Source organism: Eptesicus fuscus, chromosome 13 (genome assembly GCF_027574615.1).
Source record: "Eptesicus fuscus isolate TK198812 chromosome 13, DD_ASM_mEF_20220401, whole genome shotgun sequence".
Taxonomy (NCBI): Eukaryota; Metazoa; Chordata; class Mammalia; order Chiroptera; family Vespertilionidae; genus Eptesicus; species Eptesicus fuscus.
Genome location: NC_072485.1, coordinates 37615192 through 37640276, shown reverse-complemented (window position 1 = coordinate 37640276; position 25085 = coordinate 37615192). Strand labels below are relative to the sequence as shown.

The 25085-nt window shown below is 41.0% G+C and overlaps 1 protein-coding gene across 1 annotated transcript in view; it reads right to left on the bottom strand.

Annotated features, from left to right (window-relative positions):
* The window catches only part of CLNS1A (chloride nucleotide-sensitive channel 1A), a 28294-nt gene extending 7055 nt beyond the window's left edge, over positions 1-21239 (bottom strand). The window contains exons 1-5 of the mRNA XM_054725305.1: positions 21030-21239; positions 13491-13627; positions 4989-5090; positions 4188-4295; positions 2467-2640 (exon numbers count right to left, since the gene is read on the bottom strand). Of these exons, the coding sequence (XP_054581280.1) occupies positions 2467-2640; positions 4188-4295; positions 4989-5090; positions 13491-13627; positions 21030-21154 (646 nt within the window). The 5' untranslated portion in view covers positions 21155-21239. The remainder of the gene's footprint in view (positions 1-2466; positions 2641-4187; positions 4296-4988; positions 5091-13490; positions 13628-21029) is intronic.
* Between the last annotated feature and the right edge of the window lie 3846 nt (positions 21240-25085).

The window sequence follows — 25085 nt, the reverse complement described above, 5'->3', positions numbered from 1 at the left end:
TAAAATATATTTTATTGATTTTAGAGAAGAAAGAGGGAGAGAGATAGAAACATCAATGATGAGAATCACTGATTGGCTGCCTCCTGCACACCCCCTACTGGGGACCGAGCCCACAACGCAGGCATGTGCCCTTGGCCGGAATCGAACCTGGGACCCTTCAGTCCACATTCTGATGCTTTATCCATTGAGCCAAACCAGCTAGGGCTGATTGGTCGGTTTCTATGCCAGTCAGTGTCAAAAGCTCCACCTCCTAGACTGCCATTGGCTCCTCATAGTTCACCCAGAGTTGGTTCTGATTGGTCAGTTTCTATGCCAGTCAGAATCTCCAGGCATATCTCCGGGCCTGATCAGAGAGGCAGGGCTGATCAGCAGCCCCTGTGGAGGCCCGGAGAGAAAGAGAAGTGCGGCTGCTGGCGAAGCCTGGAGAGAAAGAGAGAGGCAAGGGCTGATCAACAGCTGCCATGGAGGCTGGGGATCAAACCTGGTCTCTCTCTTCAGGCCTCTCTCTGGGCCTGATCCGCAGCCTCCTCGGCAGTCAGTGACTGCAGGACTGACTTCCAGTGTTCAGTCGAGCCTTTGGTCGGTCGTTATAGACCCTGGGTTTTTATATATTAGGATATTAAACACATGCAAGATTCAAGAAGTGCTTATAGCAGTGCTTGGTATATTATTTTTGCATATTAGCTCATTTAATCTTCTCACCACTTATTAGCTACTAGAGGCCCAATGCATGAAATTCGTGCAAGGGGCTAGGCCCTGGCAGCCCCAGCTGCTGCCACCCTCTGCAGGACAACAGATGTGGGGCAGCCCCAGTTGCCTTTCGGCCCCGCCCCGCCCATGGTTGTTCCGGAAGGTTGTTCTGCCGTCCAGTCTAATTAGCATATTAGCTCTTTATTATACAGGATTTGGCATGAAGCATGTTATGCTACCTTTTTGTGCCTGAGTTTCTTCATGTGTAAAATGGAGATCATAACAGCATCTGCCATAGAGGGTTCTTGGAAAGATTATATGAGTAAATATTTGTCGTGCTTAAATCACGGGCTGGCACATAAGAGCACCATCTAAATGTTTTATTGAGGGTAGTAGGAACAAGACTGGAGACATTTGGGGCAAAGACAGGGTTTTCTCCTCAGAGTCAGAATAACAAGTTTGAACTTTATATGGTGAGTATCAGGCAACCACTAGAGGAGGTATCTTTATATAGGGGTAACAGAGTGTTCTCAGAAGATTAATATGACACAGTGAGCTGGAGGAAGGGATGATGGAGGCAAAAAATGTACTACTGTAAATCCAGCATGAGAAGAAAAGGGCTTAAGTTTGGAAGGTAGCAGTAGTAATAACAAGGAGATCTAAAAGTCATTTAAAAGAAAAACCCATGGAACTCAGTATTGGATTGGATAAGGGAATAAATGGTAAAGGCTGAATCAAGTATTTCAAGAATCGCCCTAACTGGTTTGGCTCAGTGGATAGAGCGTCGGCCTGTGGACTGAAGGGTCCCAGGTTCGATTCCGGTCAAGGGCATGTACCTTGGTTGCATGCACATCCCCAGTAGGGGGTGTGCAGGAGGCAGCAGATCGATGTTTCTCTCTCTTCGATGTTTGTAACTCTCTATCCCTCTCCCTTCTTCTCTGTGAAAAATCTATTTTATATATATATATTTATATATATATTTATTTAAAGAATCTAATTTAATTAGGATATTTTGGAAAAGAGAACCCAACTAAAACATAAACATTTTAAAGCCACTTATTTAAGGCTCAGATGTTGGTCACAAAAAGAGAACCCAAGTTCTTGAATGCTGCCTCAACCTTTAAATCAATTGACTATACTAGTTTTGCATATCATCATATAGGAATTCATTTTAAAAATAAAAATAGCAGCATCAATGCGTGCATACACATATACATACACATAAGCAAACAAAAAGATGGGAAAGATATGCAACAGAAAATTTATAGATGTTTTCAATTAGAATTGTACTTGATTTTTCAATTCTCCTTTGCCTGTGCGCCCCCCCCCCCCCCCCTTTTCTAAATTTGACTGAATATAGACTATTTTTGTAGTTAGGAAAACGTTTTAAGAAATTTACACAAGTATTCCCATTCTATGTAATTCTACATTTGCTTCCTACACTATAAAGTTAATTCTGAGATTTCTCTTAGTTTCCAAAAGAACTTATATATGGCCCGGCCGGGTAGCTCAGTGGTTGAGCACTGACCCATGAACCAAGAGGTCACCAGTTCAATTCCCAGTAAGGGCATATGTCCAGATTGCAGGCTCGATCCCCAATAGGGATGTTTCTATTTCTCTATCCCTCTCCCTTCCTCTAAAAAAAAAAAAAAAAAAAAAAAAAATCAATAAAAACATATATTTTTTAAAAAAACCTATGTATGTCTCTCCATAGCTGACCTTGTTGCCTAAATGAATATCTGACTGTTCACACTGATGAGAATGTATGATACTTACCTTCATAATCTCTTATTGAATCTTCTGTCCGGACTCCAGCCATGTTATACTGGCTGCTCACAGACTGAGAAAGCATTCCTTCTAATCTCTCCAATGTGGCCTGGCCTTCAGCTGTTAAGTGGGATAATCCCTCTTCATAGGTGTAAAATGTAGGGATGTCCCCCTGTCCTTGTTCTAAATAAATAAAAGACTTTTTAGCTATTATAACACAATGAGGGGGGAAAATAAGTACTCAACAATGCATTTACTAAAGACAAGGCACAGTGAAAAAAGGCTTCCAGGAAAATACTTTTCAACATCATTTAACACACACATATAAGCCACCTGTTGGAAAACAGAGATAAAGTGCCCCTCTAGAATGAGAAGGGATTACAAGAGATAGTGAGTCAGGAAACAGCAATTCCCAAAGAATCAAATGCCCAGGGACTAGAAGGAAAAGAGGGTGCTCCTGAGGCCAGATGGTCTTATATTATTCAAAGGTAGAAAATATATAGATGAGTGCAAATTAATTTGCCATTAATTGGTACTGAAGGCTTTCTCCTTAGATGCTCTTTTTAAAAAATCAGAAATTCTGGAAAATGCAAAAAGTATTTTTAAGAAAGAAGCATCCAAAAAAATCTTAGCTAAGATGAGGATGTGTTTAGATATATAAAAGAAAAATGCCAGAATTAGCCCTGGCCGGTTTGGCTTAGTGGATAGAGCATTGGCCCGCAGACTGAAGGGTCCCAGGTTCAATTCTAGTCAAGGGCATGTACCTTGGTTGTGGGAGATGTGTGGGAGGCAGCTGATTGGTGTTTCTCCCTCATCGATGTTTCTAACTCTCTCTCTCTTCCTCTCTGTAAAAAATCAATAAAAATATATTTTAAAAAAAAGAAAGAAAAGAAAATGCCAGAATTAGCTTGTCTCAGGCCAAGTAGACATTCATGGAGGAAAGGGTTTTGCATAGCCAGACTGGTGCACAGGTCGAGACCATGAGGAAAAGAAAAGAGAATAGCAGGCATCTCGAGTTACAAGACTCTCTCTACCAAGCTACTGACTGCATTCTGGTCTGAGGAAGGGGAAATACCCTTAAATAAATAAGGTCTGGTTCTGGGAAAAAGAAATAACTTTGGCAGTGAGCCGTCTAAAGGGAGATGTTAAAAGAAAAATGTAGATGAAACAGGTTTTAAGTGATAAAGGAAGAAGTTTTGTTCTCTGGTAGCAGCTACATCAACTTAAAAAGACTCTCCTGACTACCCACTTTCCTAGCTACCATTTTCTTTCCTTCCATTGATCTCTATCCATTTTTTCCCCACCCCCTAATAATCTCTATTTTTTCCATCTACCTTGGAAAGCCCATAAATTTTCCCATTTTGGCTTAGACATGAATTATGCCATTCACTTTCATTATGATAGAATCATATTATATTGGTACTTATCAGAGATATAAAGATTTATGGCCTGGCTGACATGGCTCAGTGGTTGAGCATCAACCAGGAGGTCACAGTTTGATTCCTGGTAGGGGCTTGATCCCCAGTGTGGGACGTGCAGGAGGCAGCTGATCAATGGTTCTCTTTCATCATTGATGTTTTTATCTCTCTCCCTCTCCCTTACTCTCTGAAATCAATAAAAATACATTTAAAAAAATATCTATAATCCTACCCCTTACAACAAATAAATGCTTAAAATGAAAGACACACACACACACACACAAACACTTTTAAAAAATTCATTTCACTAACCATGTGCTTCCACATCATATTCTTCTCCATCGTAATCATCTGAATCTTCATCCTCAGGATCTGGATGCAAAGCCTGGCATTCACACATTGCAGTGAACATTGCCTCCACTGAACAAGAAAATTAAATTATAATTAATATTTCTTCCTGGCCAATGTGCAATTAAAATTTAATTAAATAACCATCAGTGCAAATAAATTTAATGGATAAACAAGAGGTATACTAGGTCACAATATTCACAAAACCTGCCAAATTCAAGGTGAATAAATCTTGAACAGTGCTTCCTGGCAGTGAATACACCACAAAATAATAAGAGTTCATTTCAAGATATTATTGAGATCTCTTCATGCCTGGTTGGACTTTCTGAGGAAAAGAATCAGAGAATCCTGGTCAGACTGCTAGTATCAGAGTGAAGCTCCTCACGGTTAAAAGGACTTACCCTGACATCTTCCACTTTGGAACTGCCATGACTCCTCTGCCCTCTATCTGGTGAGATTCAGTCATAAAATGTTTCACAGTTTATAAAAATAACCAGATCCCTCATTCACAAAGCACACGAAAGAATATGGTGTCTACTATACATTCACTGTTTTATTCCCATTCTGTGTTATACATTTGCTTCTTAAACTATAAAGTTAATTCACTATCTTTGTTATAATGAATGTATAGATATCTGGTTCTCAATGATATTATAGATGCTGAAATGAAGAAAAAGAACGAAGGTAATGAGGGTAAAAGTGTGTGTGTCAATGGGGAGTACCTGGTATGTAAGGAGAAAAGAATCAATTCTATCGAACACTCACATGCTGATTTATCACTAGGCACAAATCTAAATTCAGCAATAGGTTCAACATCATCATCACTGTCTTCCTCTTCTTCATCAGTAACAGATTCTTTTGATTCTTCTAGAAAGGGAATAAAAATAACTGTTTTATGATGTTACTTGTTTTGGAAAAAAGCCTAAAAGAATTTCTTATAGGATGCTTACTGATCTATCTAAATACTACAATTTCAATTTTTACTTCAAATTACAAGAACACGGATACTTTAGAGCTAAAAAAGACTCTGGGACAGTCTCTCTGGTCTAGTTACCCCGTACTTCACTGAGCCCTAGGGATTTCAAGTCCCCTCAGGGTTAAGGGTGAGGAAACTCAAACAGTCAGGCCTCTAATAAGTACAGTTTTACAATGTCATCAAAAACAACCTACAGATGAGAAATCAAGGCCCAAAAAAGTTAACTGACCCAACAGATAAATTAAAGTCTGTAAGCAAGAAAAAATACAAACTGAACATACACATGCTGCTGGTGGAAGTGGAAATTGCTACAACCACTCTGGAAATGCTATTACCCAGCAATTCCTCGTCTAAATACATATTGTGTGCACAAGAAGTTTGTACATAAATGTATGTTTATTAAACTATTATATGTTGCCTGGCCAGTGTGGCTCAGTGGTTGAGCACTGACCTATGAACTAAGAGGTCAAGGTTCGATTCCTGGTCAGGGCACTTAGGCTTGATATCGCCAGTTTGGGATATGCAGAAGGCAGCTGATTAATGGCTCTCTCTCATCATCGATGTCTCTCTCTCTCTCCCTCTTCATTCCTCTCTGAAATCAATTAAAAAAAATGAAATGTGATTTATATGTATCAAAATATATTTTACCACCTGCTTAAGGCAACAAAGTTTCAATTATAACCCCAACAGAAAAAAAAAAAAAGAAAATATATATATATATATAGCCGAAACCGGTTTGGCTCAGTGGATAGAGCATCAGCCTGTGGACTGAAGGGTCCCAGGTTCGATTCCGGTCAAGGGCACATGCCTTGGTTGCGGGCACATCCCCAGTGGGAGGTGTGCAGGAGGCAGCTGGTTGATGTTTCTCTCTCATTGATGTTTCTAACTCTCTATCCCTCTCCCTTCCTCTCTGTAAAAAATCAATAAAATATATTTGGCGGGTTCAATTCCCGGTTGGAGCACATACGGGAGGCAACCAATTGATATTTCTCTCTCTCACTTGCTCCCTTCCACTCTCTAAAATCAATAAAAAGCATATCCTCGAGTGAGAAAAAATGAAAGTAATAATATAAAAAATAATAAAAATATAAGTGAAAACGGTAGTTGCAGAATATACATAATGGCACTTACATTAAAACTTTAAACATAAAACCAAATCATTATACTGCTTATAGGTATATATTCAGTAAATCTAAAAGCATAGACAGGAAGGACACATGCCATCTTTAGAATAACACTTAATTCCAGAGACAGAGAGTAAGGAATGAAAAGGGAAAGGACACAAAAAGGATTTCAACAGTATTCATGTACTTTTATTTATTTGAAAGACTAGAATAACTATGAAAAATGTTATAATTTATGCTGGATATTAAGTAATGAAAAATTTTTATTACTCTGTGAACTTTTCAGTGTTTTAATTACTTCATAAGGGGAAAAAAGTCAATAAAATACTTAAATAGACTCCCAAAACATAAAACATGTTTAAAACCAATAATATTCTCCATGCAGCCGAAACCGGTTTGGCTCAGTGGATAGAGCGTTGGCCTGCAGACTGAATGGTCCCAGGTTCAATTCCGGTCAAGGGCACGTACCTTGGTTGCGGGCACATCCCCAGTAGGGGGTGTGCAGGAGGCAGCTGATCGATGTTTCTCCTCATCGATGTTTCTAACTGTCTCTCTCTCTCTCCCTTCCTCTCTGTAAGAAATCAATAAAAAATATATATATAAAAAAAATTCTCCATGCAGATGAAAATAAGGTGAAAAGGTATTCTTATATACTATTATTCAAAGTGTATACTGATATAAGCTTTCTGGAAAGCAATAGGATAATATATGTTAAGAGCTTTAAAAATGTTTATTACCTTTAATGTAATAATTCTACTCATAGGAATTAATCATAGGAAGATATCTACTAAATTTTTTAAACTTATTTTTGTAAGTCATATGAGTTTACTGTAGAATGAAAAAAAAAATAGATAAGCAAAAAAGGAAAAATATTTAAATGGCCACTATTAACTGTTTTAAATAACCAATTAAATAGGACTTTTTCTGCCCTGTTTCTGTTATTACATTGTTAAATATAATATACATATCCTCCATAAACAACTTAAAACAATATAAAACATCAGAGAACTTTAAATAATTATAGAAAGTTAAATACCATAGTACTACCAAACATTTCAATGCATTTTAAAAACAAAATGAGCCCTGGCTGGTGTGGCTTGGTCGGTTAGAGCGTCGTCCAGTACACCGAAGAGTGGTGGGTTCCATTGCTGGTTGGGGCACATACCCGGGTTGTGGATTCAATTCCCGGTCAGGGCGCCGTGTGCAGGAGGCGGCCGATCGATGTTTCCCTCTCACATCAATGTTTCTCTCTCTCTTTCTCTCTCTCCCTTCCTCTCTCTAAAATAAATAAAAAGCATATCCTTGGGTGAGGGAGATAAATGATATCACACTGTAATTATTATTCTATAACTGAATTAACATCATTTTTTAACTTGTAAAAACAATACATGCTGATAATAATATAATTGAAAGAGTCTATCTAGATGGTACAAACCTAGTTCTCTCCCTAGAAAAAAATACTATTAAGTTTCTTTTATACAGGGATGGGCAAAAGTAGGTTTACAGTCATAATACAGATTAATATAATAATTAATAATTAGTAATACAAGAATAAACTCTGGCCCTAGCTGGTTTGGCTCAGTGGATAGAGCATCAGCCTGTGGACTAAAGGGTCCCAGGTTAGATTCTGGCCAAGGGCACAGGCTGGGGTTGCGGGCTCGATCCCCCCAGTAGGGGGCGTGCAAGAGGCAGCCAATCAATGATTCTCATCATTGATGTTTCTTCTATCTCTCTCCCTTCCTTTCTGAAATCAATAAAAACATATTAAAAAAATAAAATAAACTGTGTTTTGCATACTCACAACTGTAAACCTACTTTTGCCAACCCTGTATCCTTAGGATCTACCTTAGGGCAATAAATAGAAATGTAATAAAGTATTTTTATAAATAATGACCATGAGCAACACTCATCAGTGGAAGGCGTATAGTGGCTGCCATACTTGCAGTCTTTTTGAATATTTCTAAATTTTCAACAATGGCAATGAATATTTAATTATTTTAAAAATCATCTAATGTCCTTAACAATAATCTGATGGTCCATCTTAAAAAGGTTTATGCAGGCTCTGGTCTGGTAGCACAGTTAGAGCATTGTCCCAAGGTTGTGGGTTCTATCCCCAGTCAGGGCACATACAAGAATCAACCAATGAGCCCTAACCAGTTTGGCTCAGTGGATAGAGCGTCGGCCTGCGGACTGAAGGGTCCCAGATTCCATTCCGGTCAAGGGCATGTACCTTGGTTGCGGGCACATCCCCAGTGGGGGGGGGGGGGGGGGGGCGTGCAGGAGACAGCTGATCGATGTTTCTCTCCCATTGATGTTTTTGACTCTATCCCTCTCCCTTCCTCTCTGTAAAAATTCAATAAAATATATTTAAAAAAAAAAAAAAGGATCAACCAATGAATGCATAAATAAGTGGAACAACAAATCAATGTTTCTCCTTTCCTTTCTCTCTCTAAAATCAATCAATAAAAAAATTTAACCATTTTTAAAAAATAAACCATTTTTAAAAAATAAAGAGGATATGGAGGTAAGCCAAAGAGAAAAAGAGTCTGGAGCTTAAAGAATCAGGATAAAAGGAACAAAATTTAGGGAAATAGGATCCAAGCATGTGTAATTTATGAGAAGAGTGGAGTTCCAGAAAAAAAGAACTGGAGAACCACTGAAATAAATGTAATCCAAGTAAGATAGAAAAGTCCTAATTCCATCAATTTCAAGAAAATAATTATAGCCCAGCCAACATAGCTCAGTGGTTGAACACTGACCTATAAACCAGGAGGTCATGGTTTGATTCCTGGTCAGGGCACATGCCCAGGTTGCCGGCTTGAACCCCAGTGTGGGATGTGCAGGAGGCAACCAATCAATGATTCTCTCTCATCATTGATGTTTCTATCTCTTCCTCTCTCTTCTTCTCTAAAAATCAATAAAAAGATATTTTAAAAGAAAAGAAAATAATTATAGAGCAAATATTTAAAATGCCTACCCCAGCCCTAGCCTTTTTGCTCAATAATAGAGTATCGGCCTGTGGACTGAAGAATCCTGGGTTTGATTCCGGTCAAGAGCATATGGCATATGCCCAGGTTGATCCCCAGTGGAAGGCGTGCAGGCGGCAACCAATCAATGATTCTCTCTCATCATTGATGTCTCTCTCTCCCTCTCCCTTCTTCTCTGAAACCACACACACACACACACACACACACACACACACACACATATATATATATACACACACACATATATATACATACATACACACACACACACACACACATATCCTATATAATAATAGACAAATATGCAAATTGACCATACCTCCGACACACCCACAAGCCACGCCCAAAAGCCACGCCCACCATCCAATCAGAGCGAGTATGCAAATTAACCCAAACCAAGATGGCTACAGCCACAGAGAGCAAGGTTTCCTAGGTAACAGAGGAAGCCAAGCTTTCTGCCAGCCGTTGCAGGCCTAAGCCTCCACTCAAGCTACAAAGTTTCAATTATAGAAGGTAAACAAATTCAAACAAATGGCGGCAGAATGGAGCTTGAGAGAGCAGGCCAGGGTTGCCGCCGGCAACAGGGGAAGCAAAGCTTTCCACACACCCTGGCCGGGCCCACCCGCTTAAGGCAACAAAGTTTCAATTATAACCCCAACACAAATGGCTGCCGGGCCTCGGAGGGAGCCCCAGGCTTGGCTCTGCTCCAGGCTACAAAGTTTCAATTGTAGAAGGAAAATAAATTCCAGATACCAGGGCCTCCGCTTGCATTGCCAGGGGGCGTGGCCCGCTTGCAAACCACCACAGGCCCCTCACTCAGGCCGACCCATGCCCCAAGGGTACCCCACCCTGATCAGGGACACCCTTCAGGGGAAACCAGCTGTCCTGCCCCCATGTGGACACAGGATGGCCACCACAAGATGGCCAGCAGGAGAGGGCAGTTGGGAGGCACCTGGCCTGCAAGGGAGGGCAGTTGAGAGGGACCAAGCCTGCAAGGGAGGGCAGTTGGAGGTGATCAACCCTGCAGGAGAGGGCAGTTAGGGGTGACCAGGCTGGCAGAGGAGGGAAGTTGGGGGAAAACAGGCTGGCAGCAGAGTGGTTATGGGGTGATCAGGCTGGCAGGCAGAAGTGGTTAGGGGCAATCAGGAAGGCAGGCAGGCAAGCAGTTGGGAGCCAGCAGTCCTGGATTGTGAGAGGGATGTCCGACTGCCCGTTTAGGCCCGATCCCTGGGATCGGGCCTAAACGGGCAGTCGGACATCCCTTGAGGGGTCCCAGATTGGAGAGGGTACAGGCTGGGCTGAGGGACAACCCCCCTCCGTGCACGAATTTCGTGCACCGGGCCTCTAGTATATACATATATATATACATATAAATATATATATATATAATTTTTTTAAAGACCTTAAAAAAAAAAAAGCCTACCCCAAGCCTACTGAATCCTTACTTCCTAGTTTGGGACTCCCAACATTTGCATTTTTTAACAAAAGTCCCAAGTTTCCAATGTGCAGCCAGGTTAATGAGTACTACAATCTCCTGATTTTTCTGGATGAAATTGGGGGGCAGAGCCCTCACCGGTTTGGCTCAGTGGATAGAGCAGTTGGCCAGCAGATCGAAGGGTCCCGGGTTCGATTTCGGCCAGGGCATATACCTAGGTTACAGGCTCCTCCCGGCCCAGGCCCTGGTCTGGACTCAAGTGGGAGGCAATCAATCGATGTGTTTCTCTCACATCGATATTTCTGTCTTTCCCTCTATCTTCCACTCTCTCTAAAAATCAATGGAAAAATATCCTCAGGTGAGGATTAAAAAGTAAACAAATTAGCCCTAACCAGTTTGGCTCGGTGGATAGAGTGTCGGCCTGTGGACTTAAAGGTCCCAGGTTCGATTCCAGTCAAGGGCATGTACCTTGGTTGTGGGCACATCCCCAGTAGGTGTGCATGAGGCAGCTGACTGATGTTTCTCATCGATGTTTCTAACTCTCTATCCCTCTCCCTTCCTCTCTGTGAAAAATCAGTAAAATATATATATTTTAAAAAGTAAAAAATAAAAAAATAAAAAAAGGAAACTGGGGTGCAGAGATGACAATGATTTGCCTACCAAGTTAATGAGTCTTCTTATTCAGTGTGCTTTTCTCTTTATCTAGTTTTATTCACGCTAGCTTTATTTGAAACCTACCTCTTCAACCTTATTTTTTGCCTTTGACCAATGGCAGTGCTCTACATTATTTATGGGCATTTCACATCAGCATTTGGAATTGACTGACAAAGGTACCTCTAAGGATTCCTATTTCTATGAATGAATGAATGCCTTTAAACTAAACATGATACCTAGTACTCTGGGTTATGAAATCACTTAGATGGAAAATAAACTTTGTGTCAATACCTCATTTGGAAGTCTTACTACAACCCAAGGTCAAAGGCTTTTACTTTTCCTTACCCTCTCTTTCAAACTCAACTAGATTTTTATCTATCTTTGGGCCCTTTCCAATGGCAATGAAATCTTTTAACAAAAATATTTTCAAATAGCTGAATCAGTCATTACCACTTAATGAGACAGAACATGCCAAAAGCCCTAAAAATTACTAAATAATTGGTGTCACACTGAATATAAATAATTTAAAAATAAATATATTTCTTTATTGGTTTCAGAGGAAGGGAGAGGAATAGAGAGATAGAAACATCAATGATGAGAGAGAATCACTGATCGGCTGCCTCCTGCACACCCCCTATTGGGGACTGAGCCCACAACCCGGGCATGTGCCCTTGGCCGGAATCGAACCTGGGACCCTTCAGTCCGCAGGCCGACGCTCTATCCACTGAGCCAAACCGGCTAGGGCTGAATATAAATGGTCATCTTATATCTGGAATTATATTAAAACCCCAAATTGAAGGAGCAATAGCTCAATAGGCAAACGTATGGGATTGTCTTTTATATACACTATTTCAAAGAAAAGCAGCCCGTTATTTAAAAGCAAGTTAACTAAAGGTGTAACAAATGTCCTTCAATCCCAAAGTTCTGTACTTCCACACCAAAAAATGAACATATTAAACTAACACAATATAGTATACCAACATCTTACTTTTTATCTTGTGCCTAACTTGTTTCTCATTGAGAATTCCAATTTTTTTAATTGATTTTTTTTTTTTTTGAGAGAGAGAGGAAGTGGTAGAGAGAGAAACACGTTGATTCATTGTCCCACTTATTCATGCATTCATTGGTTGCTTCCTGTATGTGACCTGACCAGAGATCATACCTGCAACCTTGGCTTACTGGGACGACACACTAGCCATGTGCTACCCCTTCAGAGCTCGTTCAGAATTCTTACAACCCATCGTTTACAGCCTAAAAAATTGATTTTTTAACCGTTCTTATTCCATCTTTTATCAACCTCACTAGATTTTTATGAATCTTGGTAGTTATCTTCAACAGCAAAATTTGGGAATCTTATATTGCATGGTTTCTCAATCCTGACTATTGACATTTGACCTAGGTAATTCTTTGATGTGGAAGGCTCTCTTGCATTGTAGGATGTTTAGCAGCATCCATGCTCTCTAACTTCTAGATGCCAGGAGCACTACTCCCCACTGCAGTCATGATAACCAAAATGTCACTGCTAAGTGTAGGGGGAGGGCAACATCATCCCCACTGATAATGAAGAAAACAAATCAGGTTCTATCATAAACTCTTGGAAGCACAAAATATACTGATCCAAACTTGTAAGGGTGCCAAATATAAATGCCTTTACAGAGAGAAAGAAAATAAACAGTTAAACCCAAGAGAAAAAATCAGAACTATAAATCCATAACTGAACAATTCTAAATGCAAGCATATATAAAAAAGGCAATGCTCAACTTATTTTACTGTGCTGAAATTTTGCTTAAGAAACTATTATCAAAATCGGCCAATGGCTTGAACATTACATTATGATCAAAGATTGCTTTTAAATATGTAATATTTTACCAAAGGCAGCTCAAGATTACCTTAGCCCTGGCCTCAGCTCAGTTGTTTAGAGCATTGTCCTGACATGCCTAGGTTGCAAGTTCAATCCCAGTAAGGGAATATTCAAGGAGCAACCAATGAATGCATAAATGAGTAGAACAACAAATCAATTTCTCTCTCTCTGCCCCCTCCCCAAATCAATAAATAAAAATTAAAAATGTAAGATTAAATTACCATACATACCTTCAAATTTGGCATTCACCATAACATATAAATGCTCTCGTGGATAGGCATTTAGGTCCCTGGACACTGCATGCAAACTAATGGTGGGGTATTCCAGTGAGAATCCCAATCCAGAGCCATCTAACCAAGACAGGCGGCTGAAAAACATGTTTTAAGTAGATTATTTCAAGCAATTAAATCCTTATTTTACCTCCTGAAACTTATAAAGGTTCAGCTTATACATTTTTATGCATAATAGTATCAAGCTTACTATTTAGAAAAATTCCTAAAATAAGAAAATTCAGTAGCAGGAACTGGATTTCTTTAAGACCAATTCTGTTATTGTCTCTTTTTCTCCAGCTAATAATTATTCAGGTATATTTGAAATACAATTTTTCTTAATTCACTTATGTGTTTCTATGCCTCTTATGCTTGCTCTTATTTGGAAGGTCTTCAGGCACCTTCTTTGCTTTTGCAAACCATCTTCATCTGGTTAAGTCCCAGCTCCTCCTTGAGTCTTCCCTCCAATTACTTGAGTCTATAATGATTTCTTCTTTTTCTAAATTGCACTTATGCCCAGTAATATACCATTTAGCATTTAACTTTATGATAATGAATCTGGTATATACCCTCACCCGAACGTGAGCTATCAGAGAAACTGTCATATTATTTATTTAATGTTCTTCAAAACCATTAACACAGTGCTCAGCATGTAAGTATGAAATAAATACTAAGGAATCACTCATTTCTTCACTAATCCTACATTAAATGATATACACATGAAGTGGCTATAATCATACTTACAAGTTATAAAATAATTATCACACTGAAAGACTTTATTAAGACTTTCATTTACTTTGCAGCTTTAAGGGAAAGCCACAGATAAGCAAGGTATAGTTTTAAGCAAGCTCAAAAGGAGTCAAATGCAAATATTTTATTGGTATAGAAAGGAAACATAGTCCTAGCTGGTTTCGCTCAGTAGATAGAGCATCAGCCCACAGACTGAAGGGTCCAGGGTTTGATTCTAGTCAAGGGCACATGCCCAGGTTGCGGGCTCGATCCCCAGTAGGGGGCGTGCAGGAGACAGCAAATCAATGATTCTCTCTCATCATAGATGTTTCTATCTCTCCCTCTCCCTTCCTCTCTGAAATCAATAAAAATATCTAAAAAAAAAAAAAAAAAAAAGAAAAGTTAATGCAATATAGTGGTTACAAAGGGCTAGAGGGAAACAGAGTGGCTGCTAATGGGTGTTGACTTCTTTAGGGGAAAATGAAAATATTCTAAAATTGATTGTGATAATGGTTACCCAACTCTGTATATTGATTGAAAACCACTGAATTGTATACTTTAAATGTACAATGATGAATTGAATGTTACATGAATTACAGTATCTCAATAAAGTTGTTATTTTAAAAAGAAGTTAATACAATATAACCCCTGTATCATTCTATTTTCTATACAATTTTAACAAGTCTGGTTTTCTAATTTGTAACCAAGCAAAAAACAGATACAGTAAGAAAAGCTAGGACTACCTTGGGCAGGAACAATGACAGTGTAGCAGTCAGTCAGCTCATTCATAGTCAATGGAAGGAGAGGTTAAACACATATTTCAGTGCCTCTCAAGGAAATCAATGTCTAACAGTATAAGTGTATAACACATGATGACCCTTACTTAACAAAACTTAGGGCAGAATTAGATTGTGATAAAAATTGTACAACTCTATAAGCACACTAAAATGTAATAAATTGTACACTTAGAAAAGCAAAAACAAAAAAAAGTACATACTATCATTTGGAAAGATTTTCACTGAACATGCTTATTAAAAAAGAAAATGTGGGAGGCTTAAAGTAATCAATCTTAAGGGGCTTAAAGTGGTAAAAGCTCTAGAAATGATTTTTCAGAATGACTCATCCCATTAGTCCTAAGGAAATTGATTTTACTATTGCAATTAGATTGTGCGTGCTACATGTGCCTTTCCTGGCCACTGCATTCATCTTACTGTGGAAATGAAATAGTGGTCATGTGTCACAGAAGTATAGCCAGTCCCTTACTAAAAGTATTATTATTTTAAGCAAACACTTTAAAACGAGCATTCCAAATGTGGGTATCCAAAATTTCAAATATCCAGAGCCATAAAACTTACTTTAATGACTCAATATAAAGATGGAAAAACTGAAATACTATAAACATAGACTCAGTGCCTACCAAATTATGGCCTTGACTTTAAAAAGCACATCATAATTGCTCTGTAGTTCCCTACTGCTGGCAGGACACAAATGCTGCCTCAGCGGAGCATCTCTCACAGAGCTCTTACAATTTTATATATGGATGTAGAACATATACATAAGCAAGTTTCACTTAAAAGCATCATTAACTCTGTAATTAAGTTCTGATTTTATCATCTTTTTATATATTCTAGAAGAAATGCCCTCCAAAACCAAGAGATCAAATTAACTATACCCAGTCCCAAAGAAAGCATGAGTCACAAAAGAAAAAAACAAGAATTGGAAAGCCAATAAACATGCAAAGAATGTTTTGCTAATTTAGAATGCTTTTGCACAGTATGATCAGTGTCCTTTATTCCTGGCACAGGGTGAAAAACAGGACAGGAAGGTAAGAGAGGTCTTGAATTTGAGTTGGTTTATTTGGTTTTAAACTAATTTTGGATTAAGACATAAAACATATTACTTCTAAGTTTAAATTACCTTTTTATTCTTTTAAATTCTCGCCCAAGAATATGCTTATTGATTTGAGGGGGGAAGGGGACCCTAATCGGGGATCGAACCCACAACCTAGGTATGTGCCCTGACTGAGAATTGCACCTGCAAACATTCAGTATATGGGCTGACACTCCAACCAACTAAGCCACCCAGCCAGGGCAAAATTACCTATTTTTAATTTAATTACCTATTTTCTTTTACCTGTTTCAAATTATCTACTTTGAATAATTCAAGCCTCTATTCCCTTTCTTATTTGGCTAAAAAGTCAACTTCCTATGAAAACTAAGCTTTGAAAATAAACTTGAGAATTCTAAATCTCTCAATATATATCTGAGAAACTATATTTACCTAAAACCAAATCAGACCCTGCCCTCTTTGCCTAAAATCCTAAAGCAGTTTCCCCAAACCCTAAGGGCTATAAGCCAAGCTCATGAACATGCTTTATTATTTTCCCACTCTTTCTCCCTCATTTCCTCAAATAAAGAACTGCTCGATTGTGTGTGTGTGCTGTATGTGTGTAAATACCTTTTTTAACATATTATATTGTGATTTTAAGTATATATTTTGTTATAACAATACTAGTGGCCCAGTGCACGATTCGTGCACATTGAAAGGAAATTAATTAGAAGAAAGATTCGTGCAGTAATTACATTACTGTAAAAAAAGTTACATGTCAAAATAGTATATATAATATAGTATTATAAAATTGAAACACGCGTGCGACTGGTGCCAGCGAGAGCTTTATATGTATCACACATGCGCGAGTCAATGTTTACTTTTAAATTGCCAGTGCGCATCATATGTACCAGCAGGTTGGTCACCTAGCCTTCGGGCTGGGGGGGTTGGGGGGCCCTCAGCCCGACCTGCACCCTCTCCAATCTGGACCCCCTCGGGGGATGTCTGACTGCTGAGGGGGATCGGGCCTAAACCGGCAGTCGAACATCCCTCTCACAATCCAGGACCGCTAGCTCATAACCACTCGCCTGCCTGCCTGCCTGCCTGCCTGCCTGATTGCCCCTAACCACTCTGCCTGCCAGCCTGATAGCCCCCTAACTGCTCCCCTGCCAGCTTGATTAATACCTAACTGCTCCCCTGTCGGCCCAATCACCCCCAACTGCCCTCCCCTGAAGACCTGGTCACCCCCAATTGCCCTCCCCTGCAGGCCTGGTCGCCCCCAACTGTCCTCCCCTAAAGGCCTGGTCACCCCCAACTGACCTTTCCTGCTGGCTATCTTGTGACGACATGGGGGTGGCCATCTTGTGACAACATGAGGGCCGCCATCTTGTGACATGAGGGTCAATTTGCATATTACCTCTTTATTATGTAGGATTATATAGGACTAGAGGCCTGATGCACAAATTCGTGCACTAGTGGGGTCCCTCAGCCCAGCCTGCGGGATCGGGCTGAAACTGGCTCTCCAACATCCCGAGGGGTCTCAGATTGCGAGAGGGTGCAGGCCAGGCTGAGGGATGCCACCAGTGCATGATGGGGGCCGGGAAGGGACGCAGGAGGTTGGCCAGCCGGGAGGGACTGTGGGAGGGCTCCAAGGCATGTCTGGTCCATCTTGCTCAGTCCCAATGGGCCAGACCCCAGCAGCAAGCTAACCTACTGGTTGGAGCGTCTGCCCCCTGGTGGTCAGTGCACGTCATTAGCGACTGGTCTACTGGCTGACTGTCTCCCCCTGGTGGTCAGTGCACATCATGGCGAGTATTACGCTTTGGTTGAATGGATGACCAGACGACTGGACACTTAGTATATTACGCTTTTATTATTTATAATAATTTATCCTATATAATAAAAGCATAACAGGCTAATTAGACCGGACAGCTTTACGACCTTCCAGACATCCTCTGGACAACCTTCCAGATGAAGCCGGGGCTGCGAGGGCCAAGGCCCTTGCACAAATTTCATGCATCGGGCCCCTAGTATATAAATATATAAATACACATACATATACATATAAATAGATACTGACACAAGAGTTTCTCACCCTTACCTCTCAGCATCCTGCTTCTTCTAATTAGAACATTTTCCCCTTTCCCCATCTCATTCCCCTAGATAACTGCTAATACTCATTTGTCACTTCCTCTAGGAAGCCTTCCCAGTTTGTTGAGAGCTTGATTCTATCAAGACTTGTAAATGCCACACAGGAAAGAACAAAATGGGAAAAGAGACTAACAATGAATGAGTAAAGAGGGGTAAATAGAGGTATCCAAGGTACTGGTAATGTTGTATTCTTAACCTGGACAGTAGATATACATGTTAGTATGTTAGTTTAATTATAATTCTTTAAACCATAAGATATTTAACTTATATATATATATATTATATGTATTTGTGTGTGTGTGTGAATATACATATATATATTTTTTTCATTTTTTTACAAAAATATTTTCTTCCAATAGTAATTTTTTAAAAAATGTTTTTACTGATTTTAGAGAGGAAGGGAGAGATAGAAACATCAATAGCCTCCTGCACACTCCCTACCTGGCCAGGCATGTACTCTGACCAGGAATCAAACCTGCAACTTTTTGGCGCATGGGATGACGCTCAACCAACTGAGTCACACTGGCCAGGGCAGAAAACTATTTTCTTAAAGAAAAGTAAATGCCCTAGCTGGTTTGGTTCAGTGGATAGAACGTCGACCTGCGACTGAAGGGTCCCGGGTTCGATTCCGGCCAAGGGCACATGCCTGGTTGCAAGCTCGATCCCCAGTAGGGAGCATGCAGAAGGCAGCCAGTCAATGATTCTCTCTCATCATTGATCTTTCTATATCTCTCTCTCTCCCTCTCCCCTCCTCTCTGAAATCAATAAAAATATATTTACAAAAAATGTGAAAAATTTGTTAATAAAAAGTTGAAATAAAATTTATTTTAAACGAATAAGAATTTCAAAGGATTTGTACTTCCTGAATGTGATAACTGTGTTGTGGTTATACAGGAGAATGTCCTTGTTCTTGGGAGAAAACACTAAAGTATTTACAGATCAAGTAACAACATGTCTGCAAGTCTCAAATAGTTCAAAAAAAGGAAACACATGGCAAAATGTTAACAACTGAAAAAATCTTTGTGAAGAGTTGGTCTATAAATGTTAACTAACAATGTAAGTTTTCTTTAGGTTTAAAATTTTTCAAAATGAAGAGGCATGTAAAGACCCTTCCCCCAAAAGGGTTATGTTATAGAAAGAGCCAATGTACAGAAAGAAAAAGAACTATGCAGGGAATGGGAATATATCTGCGCTCCACTTTCCACCACTTAAAAGAAACTGCTCTCTCAAGATCACTAAAGATCTCCTTGTCAACACCCAACAGGTGCTTTTCAGATTTTACTGACTGTTCTCTCTCTTCTCCAGTCTCTTAACCTTCCTCTCCTCATGTAGATGTGTCCCCAAGGTTCTATCCTTGGCCCTGTTTTCTTTTGTGGTATCTATTTCCATGAGTATATGCTAACACTTATACTAACAATTTCCAAGTCTCTCTCTTAAATATCACTCTCTGAAGATATGTACACACATGTTTGTGTCTTAACTACTCCTCACTGTTCAAAGCAAACTCATTACCTGCAGTTCAGTCCAAACTTGTTTTTCCTCTCATCCATATTTATCATCTCAGTGACTGGCCAAAAGGACACATTGTTCAATATCTAGATTTCTCTCTAAACCAAGGGTTTTTTACATTTTTTTGTGTCCTCTGTGGCAGGCAGAATTTTGGCCTCCATGTTTTCCATTCCTGGGAGTTAAGACTGTGACTACATAGTTATCTGGTAAAAAAGGAGTTTGTGGATGTCATTAAAGTTTCTAATCAGTTGACAATAAATATGGAGATTATCCTATTTATGTGTGTATGTCCAATGTAATCACAGGAGCTCTTTTTTTTTAATTGATTTTCAGAGAGTAAGGGAGAGGGAGAGAGAGATAGAAACATCAATGATGAGAGAGAATCACTGATCGGCTGCCCCCTGCACACCCCCTACTAGGGATCAAGCCCACAACCAGGGCATGTGCTCTTGACTGGAATCGAACCCGGGACCCTTCAGTCGGCAGGCAGACGCTCTATCCACCTAGCCAAACCAGCCAGGGCCACAGGAGCTCTTAAAAGCAGAGAATTTTCTCTGGCCAAAGTGAAGCAGCAGAAAGATTTGAAGGGCAGTAAGGATTCAAGGTTTCATTGTTGGCTTGATGACGAATGGAAGCATACGTCAAGGAAAACCGGGGCCTTAGTTCTACAACCGCCGTATTTAGAACCTGCCTGCCTGAAAATACAAAGTGCTTCAGATGCCAAATAAAAGGGCTATTCCCTCTAGCAATGGAAATGCGGGTCAGAAATGCGAAGTGAGAGGCCAGGTCCCCCTGGATATGACCCAGCCTGCGTGGGGTTGAGGGTGTTCCTCGCCCAACCCATACGTACAGAAAAACAATCAGGTCCTTAAACAAACTTTCAAAATGTTCCACAATCATCTCTAAACCTGCATAACCTGCCCAGGGCAACATCTCCCGCATCTGTTCGCCGGAAAAGACAGGCAGGCGCATCGACGGACTCTAAATCAGGGTCTGAAAATTCAAAAGCTTAAAACGACACCGTGAGTCAAGGGCAACGCACGCACCAGTCCTCCGGTAAACAGGAGGATAAACAGCATCATCAACGAGAACCCCGTCTGAAGAAGAGAGAAAGGAAAGCTCCGGAGGAGAGGGTACGAGAACAATCGAGCGTCTCCCAGCACAGGCGTCCCCGAGGCCACACCGAGCCCGCCCCGCTCCCAGCAGCCCCCGAGGTGGCGGTCTCGCCCCGCTCCTCCGCAGCAGGAGGCGCGCAGGGCCAGCCCCCGGGAACAGGGCGCCTACCTCTCAGCGATGTAAAGAGTGCCGGTGCCCAGGCCCTTGCCGTTCAGCACCGCCTCCGTATCGGGCTGCTGCTGCCGGAGCCCCTCAGCCGACCCGGGTGGCGGGAAACTTTTGAGGAAGCTCATTGCGGCAGTGAGGGCCAAGATGCAGACCGAGAGGGAGCTGAAGCACAGCAAGACCCAGCTCACCGCGTCTCGCTCCGGAAGCGATGGCGACTGCCCCGGAAGAGCAACTTCGTCTGGACCGGATTTGAACGCCATTCACCATAGAGACGAGACGCTCTAGCTAGCGCTCGGAAGCCTGAGGAGGCCAGGCCGGGTTCGTCACGTGGGTCTCCTCTCCCTCCCGCTCCCTCTCTCCAGGCTCCAGGCTAGGAATTACGGAGCATTCTCCCCCACATCCTACTTCAGGGTCGGCATAGCACCCCTGTGAGAGAGGAAACACAAAGAATTATAAATCCTTTTTTCCACAGAAAGGGAAACGGAGGCCTGAGACACAGAGTCCCTTGCCTGAGGATGCACAGGAAGTAGAGACCACACTGAACTAGAGGTCAGAGGTCTCCTAACTGGGTTCCAGGCTCTTCTCACCTGAACCCGCCTGCTTCCGGCTGGTTCACTTCTCCTCGGCCCGGCTGCAGACGTCAGTCTAGGTCCTGACGCCGCCCTGGTACCTCCATGTCTCAAGCAGGCAAATGAACCCACACAGGCAGTCAACTCTGGGGGAAGAGCTGGATTACGTCTGTAAGGAAACGGGGTGTCGAAGGGAAAGAATCCACCAGATTTTGAACTGCTTTACTTCTTCGTTAGGCACTGAAGAGCAAAGTCGCAAGAGCCATGAAAACCTTAAGTGATCATAATAGTAGCTAAAGGTAACCAAGTGTTATGCACCAGACACGGTTCTAGGCTCTCTACCTGTGTCATTTCTTCATTTGCTCTTTATGACAACCGTATGAGAAAGTTATTGATGCAGTTTTACAGAGGAGAGGCCTGAGGCATTCCATTCAAGAGCAAGAGTTGAAGCCATGGCCCGTTAGCTCGGCTGGTAAGAGCCTGATCTCCTAGGCCATGGTTGCGGGTTCCATCCCAGGTCAGGGGACATACAAGAATCAACCAATGAGTGCATAAGTAAGCGGAATAACAAATCAATGCCACCCCTCTCTCTGTTAATAAGGAAAAATTTTTTTAAAGAACAAGAGCTTAGCCATGAAAGACCAAGTGGAATTCAAGTAAGTCAGTCTCTAAGGCATCACTTTCTTGCCTATAAAATCAGTGTGTTCATACCTTTGCTGTTGGACTATTGTGGCTGGAGGATGGGAGGTCTGCAGTTTTATTTCTAGCCTTTGAATAGTTAAAGGAATTTTAGATTTTAAATTGGAATTATTTTGTTGGTAGTGAGACTGGAGGAGGGGCACTCAGAGCAGGGAGAGTGTTACAGTGTTGTTGCCATATTATACAGGTGAGAGATTGGCAGTAAAGGAGGGACAGATTCTAGAGCTATCCGAAGGTAAAATCCTCAGGACCTGGAGACAGACTGGGGGGAAGTGGTGGTGAAGGTGAAGATCGGGATGGATGAAGAAGAGAGAAGTCAGCGATTATTCCTTAATTTCCAGCCTAAGTCATTGAGTGAATTCTGACTCATTTCTCCAAGACGGGGGGAGGAGTAGGCTTTGAAAGTAGCTAACCGATTGAATATTGGTAATGACTAGTTTGAAGGTTCCCATGGGACATCTACATGTAGTTGGCCATTTAGTAAAACAGCTAATGCTTTGCTCAGAAACAGAATCCCCCAATAACACGGGGAGAAATTTGGCTAAAACCTGTATAATGGATAACAGAAGTCAATACCACAGTTTGCGCTCACCTGGCTGTATGGAGTCTTACTGATGATAATTTTGTTGTATTCCGCCAAACGATCTGTTAGGGGCAAAAATGGATATCCTTGTCAAAAATTATTTGACTGTATATGTGAGAGTTTATTTCTTGGCTGTGTATTTTATCTCATTGGTCTATATGACTGTCTTTATGTCATATGTCTTTTTACTACACTGCTTTGACTACTGTAGCTTTGTAGGAACTTCTGAAATCAGGACGTGTGAGTCCTCCAATTTTTTTATTCTTTTTCAAGTGTGTTTTTGCTATTTGGGTTCCCTTGATATTCCATATGAATATTAGGGTTAATTTTTCCATTTCTCCAGAAAACATGTTTTAGTGTTGACATTTTAACAATATTGTCTTCAGATTCAGGAACATGAGATGTCTTCCCATTTATTTGTGTTTTCTTTAATTACTTCCAGCAGGATTTTATAGTTTTCAGTGTGCACGTCTTTGGTTAAGTTTATTCCTAAGTAAAAAAAAAAAATCCGTTGTGTTTCTATACGCTAGCAGTGAACAACCTAAAAATGAAATCAAGACAAAAATTCCAGCCCTATCTGGTTTGGCTCAGTGAATAGAGTGTCAGCCTGCAGACTGAAGGTCCTGGGTTTGATTCCAGTCAAGGGCATATGCCTGGGTTGTGGACTTGATCCTCAGTAGGGGGCATGCAGGAGGCAGCTGATCAATGAGTCTCTCTCATCATTGATGTTTCTATCTCTCCCTCTCCCTCTCTGAAATCAATTAAAAATATATTATTTTTAAAAAGAAAATAATTCTATGTATAATGCCATCAAAATAAATAAACTACATAAGAATATATTTACCAAAGGAAAACCACAGAACATTCTTGCAAAAATTAAAGAATAGCTGAAATAAAAGGAAAGACAGCTCATGTTCATTGATTGGGAGACTTACTATTGTTAAGAATCCAGTATTCCCCCAAACGATCTGTTAGGGGCAAAAATGGAATATTGGGGACTGGCTGTAGTTATAAGAAATATTAACCATGCTCTGTTAACCGTGATTATCTTGTTCTGATTAAAGAAAGGATATTCTAACCCGGCTGGGAGTTGTACACCGCTGCGACCTGGGAGTTCACCTTGGAATGTGTTCCATTCTCAATTAAGAATTGCCTATTATCATGGAAAAATTAACAAGTTTGTTGCCCAGACAATGGAGTCCTGCCCCAGCTCGCATTGCCTACTTCCCCATGCTTGTAATTCCTATTTCCCCATGTAATCTTTGTCCTACCCAATATAAGCAGCTGGCTTATGGGGAGCTGCAGAGAATATTTTTGTGGATGACCTGCTCGCCCATAATGCTAGCATTATTGGAATAAGTGCTCATATATGATTCAACCCTGTCTCTCCTGAATTGGCTCAAGTAGTGACAGGCAGCCTGGCCCTATTGGTTGTCCGGATTCAGATCTATATATTAAATATAATACCTATCAAAATTCCAATTGCCTTTTTCACAAAAATTGACAAACTGAACCTAAAATTCATATGAAAATTCAAGGTACCCAGAATAGTCAAAATAATTTTTTTTTTAAAGAGCCAAGTTGGCTGGTCTGGTGTGACTCAATGGTTGATTGTCGAGCTATGAACCAGGTCACAATTCGATTCCTGGTCAGGGCACATGCCCAAGTTATGGGCTCAATCCCCAGTGGGGGGCATGCAGGAAGCAGCCAATCAATGATTCTCTCTCATCATTGATATTTCCATCGTTCCCTCTTCCTTTCTGCAATGAATAAAAAATCCTATATAATAAAAGCCTAATATGCAAATCGACCAAACGGCAGAACAACCAGTCGCTATGATGCGCACTGACCACTGGGGGAAGACGCTCAATGCAGGAGCTGCCCCCTGGTGATCAGTGCACTCTCACAGGGGGAGCGCTGCTCAGCCAGAAGCTGGGCTCACAGCTGGCAAGCACAGTGGTGGTGGTGAAAGCCTCTCCCACCTCCACAGCAGCGCTAAGGAGCAGCGAGCAGGCGGATGGTAAGGAGCAAGGGCTCCTTGACTGCAAGAGGGTGCAGGCCGGGCTGAGGGACACACCCCCCCCCCGCACACATTTCGTGCACCGGGCCTCTAGTAAAAAAAAAAATTAAAAAGAGCCAAGTTGGAGAACCAACTTCCTGATTTCAAAACTTACTACAAAGGGAGAAACTAAGATGGCGGCATAG